General features: G+C 38.3%; 1 protein-coding gene across 1 annotated transcript; it reads right to left on the bottom strand.

The window, feature by feature from the left end:
- Positions 1–204: 204 nt before the first annotated feature.
- LOC127169586 (uncharacterized) lies at positions 205–5,766 on the bottom strand. The gene is made up of 11 exons (XM_051117072.1): positions 5,382–5,766; positions 4,800–5,297; positions 4,584–4,712; positions 4,347–4,469; positions 3,986–4,224; positions 3,162–3,305; positions 1,957–2,171; positions 1,580–1,847; positions 1,335–1,495; positions 992–1,230; positions 205–908 (listed from the first exon to the last, which is right to left on the bottom strand). The coding sequence occupies exons 1-11, from the start codon at positions 5,383–5,385 to the stop codon at positions 643–645; spliced, it is 2,286 nt and encodes a 761-aa protein (XP_050973029.1). The 5' UTR covers positions 5,386–5,766; the 3' UTR covers positions 205–642.
- Between the last annotated feature and the right edge of the window lie 1,204 nt (positions 5,767–6,970).

Genomic DNA, 6,970 nt, shown 5'->3' with positions numbered 1-6,970 from the left:
TAAAACGTATATTAATAAGGAAGGACATAAAGAAAAACGTGTTTTGATGTTGGGTGTTTTGCACTTTGAAGGAAGATTGTTTTGTTTTGTTTTACTTTACTATTTTATAGACCTATGATTATTTTATTATACCTATTTTTACATTGTATGAAGTCATTGTTGATTTGCCAAACCAGAGAAACACTCAGTTTGTTTCCTTCAGTTTATTCGAGGCAGACTGACAGTTGTATGAAAATAATAATTTTTACAAATATAAAAAATGCATGGGGCATACAATGCAAAACATCTTTATGTCAAAAATACACAGAATATACAAATAACTAAGTGCATAAGTGCTTTCTTCTTAAGTAGTGAAATAAATAATGAAATATATGAAGAGTTCAGATGCAAAACCAGCTAAAAGCCATCTCGGTCAAAAATGAGATAATGATACTGAGTGAATGCTCCTGACACGTAGTATACTTCCATCAAATACTTTTATTTTAAACTCGCTAAATTCCAGCCTTAGCCTATTCAGAAGTACCAGTACTTACATAGAAACCTATACAAAATAGCCAGAAAGAAATCCGAATTTTAAAGAAAATCGTCAGATGGATTTAGAGACTTTTGCATCTGAACATTATAATAAAGAATTATACACGTTTACGTTCTTCCAAAAACATCTGAGTCTCTGATTGCTCTTAGGAGCATCCTGTAAAGTTCCACTTCGTCTTTTACAACCCTCGGGAGGAACAATCCCATCATGCACGTGTTGGCATATGGTAGACGGCTTCCACGCTGCTCCGGCTGGTAGAAGTCAATGCTGGGCTTCGGGGAAAACCCAAGCGGTGGGACTTCATCTGCTCCAGTTACGAAAGCCAAAATCTCCTCAAAATGCAACTCATCTTGTGAAGCTTTCGGTTTTTTATCTGTTGAGGGAACATGACATTCTTAAAAATTGCCAATTACAAGCATAATTATTTACAGTTCATTTACTAACTAGGAAACTCACCTTCAATCATTTTAAGCACCAGTTCCCAATAGTGTATAGTCTCCTCCTCATCTTCCCTCTTCTTGGTCCCTAATTTACTCCAGTGGATTTGGAAGAGGTCTCTGAATGTGCTTCTGGAAAGGGGCTCGTGCATGTTGGTAAAGATGGGAAGAAACTCAACCCAGTGAGTTCTTACCATTTCCCAGAATTGTCCATAAGCATTCAGTCCCTTTGTGAACTGATGGATCATATTTGACGTTCTGTGGAAATTAACACAGGCTGTTAAATGTCCATTCTTATACTTAAAACAACACATTGCCAAATATTAAATAATGCACAGATTTTTGCACATTTTCAGTTATACCTAAGATATATGTAGTGTCGAACTGCATAGGAGTAAATCTTCGGTACATCTCGGATAGAAATTTCACGTCTGTATATTCCAGGGAAACCACATTCACAGATCCAATCTCCTTGCTCTGTCTGCAGCCTCTGGAGATCTGCTGTCGTCTTGCATGATGAAATCTAAAAGCAAGATAACGTGATTAGAGATCTTGCAGGTAAACAAAGAGCAAAGATGAATGGATTGAGGAAGACTTGAATAAGAACCTTTTGCAGTTTGTCCTGAATGTCAGCATCTGTTATTAGGCTCCAGTCAAAGTCTACCAGTTGACATTCCTGTGTGCACATCAGCTGGTACAGGCATGGGTCAAGAGATTTGAGTCCTGGTCCGCCATGAGCCACAGACCATGCAATCAGCTTCCCCGCCAGCTCATACTTGTGTTGCTCCAAGGCCATCTGGTCATAGGTGAAGAACAAGTGTCCAGGCTGCCCCTCAAAGATGCCCAGGGAGCTCTGTACCTCCATCATCAGGATTCTGAGGCAGGGGTAAAGGAGAAACATTTCTATTGCATGGTCTCATGGTTTGAGAATTGGTCTTTTACTTCTTGTGAAAGAGTATGTATTGTTTTTCGTAGGAGGAATACCTGAAAAACTCTCTCCGTGGACCTCCACAGTCAATTGCTTCCTCACCAACAAATGTGACAAAAGGGATTTTGGTCCAAGAGAAATTAGAGTTGGAAACAGAATCTTTAGCATTCTGCAGCACCTTGTTACGAGAAGCCAATACTGAAACGTGCTCGCTGCCACTGAGATGCATGTGCTGAAACTCTCTGAGCAAAGAACTGCAGTCCATGTCCTCCTGTTGAAGAGATGTAAATAATACTTTATGCTGGCTTTCTTCAATGTCAATACTATCCACCAGTTTAAAGGCTTAGTTTATTCACCCATATCATCCAAGATGCTCATGTCTTTCTTTCTTCAGTCGAAATTAAGGTTTTAAAGGAAAACATTCCAGGATTATTCTCCATATAGTGGACTTCATTGGGGATCAAAATTGCAGCTTCAAAGGGCACTACACGTTCCTAGCCGAGGAATAAGGGTCTTATTTAGCAAACAATTTGTAAATTTCTTTTAAAAATAAAATAAAATGTCTATACTTTTTAACCACAAATGCTCATCTTGCACTAGCTATGCGTCCACAACTTCAAGCATTATGTAATCATGTTGGAAAGGGCACGCATGATGTCACGCATGAGCGAACGTGCAAAGAAAGTCAAATACCCTTTACAAAAAAAGGTAAAACAACAATGTCGGACGACTTTGAAGTTGGAGGAGAAAATGAGATTAAGTTTTTGAACTGAAGTACACAGACAAAGAACTAACTATGCGTGACCTTTTCAACATAATTACATAATGCGTCATTCATACACATCGCAGAGCTAGTGCAAGATGATCATTTGTGGTTAAAAAGTATACAAATTAAAAATTTTATTAGAAAATGGCCAATCATTTTGCTAGATAAGACTCTTATTCCTCGGCTGGGATTGTGTAGAGCCTTTTGAAGCTGCACTGAAACTGCAATTTCGACCGTCAACTTGCTGATCCCCATTAAAGTCCACTATATGGAGAAAAATCCTGAAATGTTCTCCTCAAAAACCTTAATTTCTTTTCGACTGAAGACAGAAGGACATGAACATCTTGACGGACAACATGCGGGTCAGAAAATTATTAGGGAATTTTAATTTAGGAGTGAAATAATCCTTTAAGTTTTATGCAAATTTGTGTGTATTTCTTACATGTAATAAGCATGTCAAATAATATGTAAGATAATCATAATAAATATTATTACCACTGAAGAGTTTCGACTTGAATCTGAAAGAAAACTGCTGGATGAAGTCAGCCGGTGCCTCTGTTGTGCAGGAACAGGTGGAGGAGAACATGGTGGTGAGAAAGTATTTGCATTCATGACTGATGATAGTGTGTGTGTGGCAATCTGTCAAAAAAAGCACAATTTAATTGTTTGGTACTGTCAAGTGAATGTCAACTAGCAGGTTGAGTTGCAAAAAGAGCTTTCAAAGAACAGCAGTGCTTAAAGTGATAGTTCACCCAAAAATTAATTAACCCGCCATTAATTACTCACCATCATATCGTTCCAAATTCATAAGACCTTTGTTCATCTTCAGAACACAAATTAAAATATTTTCAATGAAATCCGAGAGCTTTCTGATCCTGCATAGACAGCAACACAACTGACACGTTCAAGGCCCAGAAATGTAGTAAGGACATCTTTCAAATTGCTGAATAAAGTCATTATTATTGTTTCCTTTGCACATAAAGAGTATTCTCATAGCGTTAAAGAATTACAGTTGAACCACTGATGTCACAAGGACTATTTTAATGATGTCCTTACTACTTTTCTGGGCCTTGAACGTGTTAGTTGTGTCGCTGTCTGTGCAGGGTCAGAAAGCTCTTGGATTTCATCAAAAATATCTTTGTGTTCCGAAGATGAACGAAGGTACTTACGGGTTTGGAACGACACAAGGGTGAGAAATTAATAACAGAATTTTCATTTTTGGGTGAACTATCCCTTTCAACATTCATCTTAGTTTTTTGCACTTCCACAGTATTTTAGAACTGATTAAATTAATAAATACATGAGATTTCCTACTATACCTCGTTTAGAACAATGTCTGTCTGAGGAACTATATAAAGAATGTTGCCAGCCAGCTCCTTTTTTATTTTCTTCAGAGTGTCTGAATGTAATCTCAAAAATCGTCCATATTTATCAGCCTTTGCATAATGGAAACCAATCAAGGCCAGGTCGACCAATGGATATCTGGAGCAAATGAAGCGATTCAGCTCTCGCAAAGTCCAGTGTACATCTACCCCTCTTGAATCCTGAGCAGGTGCGCCTAGAAAGCAAACACGGAAAACATAAGATTCTTAATCTGTCAAATAGTGTTAATGGTAACATAAGTTATGCGTATTAATGCTGACTGATGTATTTTAAGATAAAAGGAGCCAGATAATGTACCTAAACCAGCTCTTGTGAGTTCTGAACATTCTCTAGGGCTTGGGATGGTAGTCTGGTTAGCGTACTGTACAAGAAAGAGACTCGGTTTCCAGTAAGATGATGTTTTCTGGAAAATTCTGGTATCTAGATATAAAGGAATCGAGGTCAGTGTTATCAGTACACCGGGTACTAAAACTACAAAAATGAAAGTTGTTTAATGGGTGATTCATTTTCAGTGCCTTATGAAAACATCATCACCTGTTTTATGGTCATAGCTATTCTCTTCTTCTGATGTTTGTCGCTCAACTGCTCTTGCTACCCAGTTGGTGGCAGATGTACCGTCTGCAGGACAAACCGGGCATGATGATCGACTGCCCCTCCTTGATTCTACATTGAACATTTTTTACAAAAGATTATATTTATTTAAGCAGATTCAAGTAATTCTGACAACTTAAGTCATTTTCTCACACTTACTCAGTAGGCGGACGGCGCTTGTGCTTCCGTACAGATCAATGAAAACCCACAGTGGATTATTCAGGTTCAGTCCTTCTGCTTTGAGGTAATATTTCTCCCCACCTATCTTTTGAACAATCACCATGCCTGCATAGTTTATCCAGAACTGAAGCTCTGCACCACACCTACACACGTCCTCAGGCACAGGCACAACACAGTATCCTCGTGTGTCCCTGAGGTCTGGTATTGAGGCAGGTGGTAAACTGTTTCTCTGAGGGCAGATGTTGGTGAAACCCACACGAAGAGCTCCATCCCACAACGAGTTGTGGTCCTCGATACGTATACACAGCTTTTCATCAACCTTCACAGTGCGGCTGAGAAATGCCAAACCGTTCATATAGGACGAGGTGTCTCTGGACGCTAGTTGTCCTCCTTGACTCAGAGTCACGTTTTTTCCTGTCAGGTCCATGTTGAAAATCATCGGACCCAGACATCGACTGCCACACATGCGATCGTGCTCTAAGATAGTATAAAGAAATCTTAAAGTGATGCTGTCAAACCAATGAACCTATAGTATATAGAGACACTTTGTGTTATACTCACTCATTGTTGGTTTGTCTTTGCCTCATTAAATAGTCCAGATGCTCGAGATGGTAGACGCAAATAAAACCAAACTGTGGCTCCTGCTTTTAACGTCCAAGAAGTTGCGAGTGCCGCAGAGCACAAAAGCTTGTTTGACTAGTTTCCCCTGGCTGTATAAAGTTAAGCGAAGAAAAATGGGACGAGCTTATGCGCAGGTGGAGCAGAGAGAGGGAAACTACTGGCTGACTGATGTTTCTGGTTTTTCCACACAATGAATTAAATTACAAGAGTTTAATGGTAAGCCAATCTTATTTCAAATGCTGTATGTCATTGTACTCTAGTTTCTTTTTTATAGAAATGTGTTACCTGAGTAATTAGGTGAAGTATGAGAATCTCATAAAACGTATTGACATCATCACATCTTACTCCCATTTTACTCCCAAATTAAATATGTACATTAATCTAACATGTTAACTTTAATTATAAATTGTATATTTAAATCTCAAACACAAATTTTTTGCATGTTTATGTGCCCGATAACCAATATCCATAACCGATATTTATTTACTGTTATAAAGTAAATAAATGACTAAGGAGTTCCACTATTTGAAAGATTAAGAATCTTATGTTTTCCGTGTTTGCTTTCTAGGCGCACCTGCTCAGGATTCAAGAGGGGTAGATGTACACTGGACTTTGCGAGAGCTGAATCGCTTCATTTGCTCCAGATATCCATTGGTCGACCTGGCCTTGATTGGTTTCCATTATGCAAAGGCTGATAAATATGGACGATTTTTGAGATTACATTCAGACACTCTGAAGAAAATAAAAAAGGAGCTGGCTGGCAACATTCTTTATATAGTTCCTCAGACAGACATTGTTCTAAACGAGGTATAGTAGGAAATCTCATTTATTTATTAATTTAATCAGTTCTTAAATACTGTGGAAGTGCAAAAAACTAAGATGAATGTTGAAAGGGATAGTTCACCCAAAAATGAAAATTCTGTTATTAATTTCTCACCCTTGTGTCGTTCCAAACCCGTAAGTACCTTCGTTCATCTTCGGAACACAAAGATATTTTTGATGAAATCCAAGAGCTTTCTGACCCTGCACAGACAGCGACACAACTAACACGTTCAAGGCCCAGAAAAGTAGTAAGGACATCATTAAAATAGTCCTTGTGACATCAGTGGTTCAACTGTAATTCTTTAACGCTATGAGAATACTCTTTATGTGCAAAGGAAACAATAATAATGACTTTATTCAGCAATTTGAAAGATGTCCTTACTACATTTCTGGGCCTTGAACGTGTCAGTTGTGTTGCTGTCTATGCAGGATCAGAAAGCTCTCGGATAAGATTTTTGACGAAAATGTTTCAGGATTTTTCTCATGTAGTGGACTTCAGTGGTGGACAATGGGTTGAAGGTCCAAATAGCAGTATGAACGCAGCTCTACACGATCCCAGCCAAGGAAGAAGGGTCTTATCTAGCGAAATGATCGGACATTTTCTAAAAAAAAAAAAGTAAAAACCATAGACTTTTTAACTACAAATGTTTTCCTTAAAAACCATTTCTTTTTAACTGAAAAAAGAAAGACATGAACATCTTGGATGA

This window comes from Labeo rohita, chromosome 8 (assembly GCF_022985175.1).
Source record: "Labeo rohita strain BAU-BD-2019 chromosome 8, IGBB_LRoh.1.0, whole genome shotgun sequence".
Lineage (NCBI taxonomy): Eukaryota > Metazoa > Chordata > Actinopteri > Cypriniformes > Cyprinidae > Labeo > Labeo rohita.
Note: the sequence above shows the minus strand (reverse complement) of the source record. Positions and strands in the feature narration are given on the sequence as shown.

Coding starts and splice junctions, on each gene's coding strand:
- LOC127169586 (XM_051117072.1), bottom strand. Junction 2,172..3,161: donor CAAGTCGAAACTCTTCAGTG/GTAATAATATTT, acceptor TCTCTTCAACAG/GAGGACATGGACTGCAGTTC. Junction 1,848..1,956: donor CCACGGAGAGAGTTTTTCAG/GTATTCCTCCTA, acceptor CCCCTGCCTCAG/AATCCTGATGATGGAGGTAC.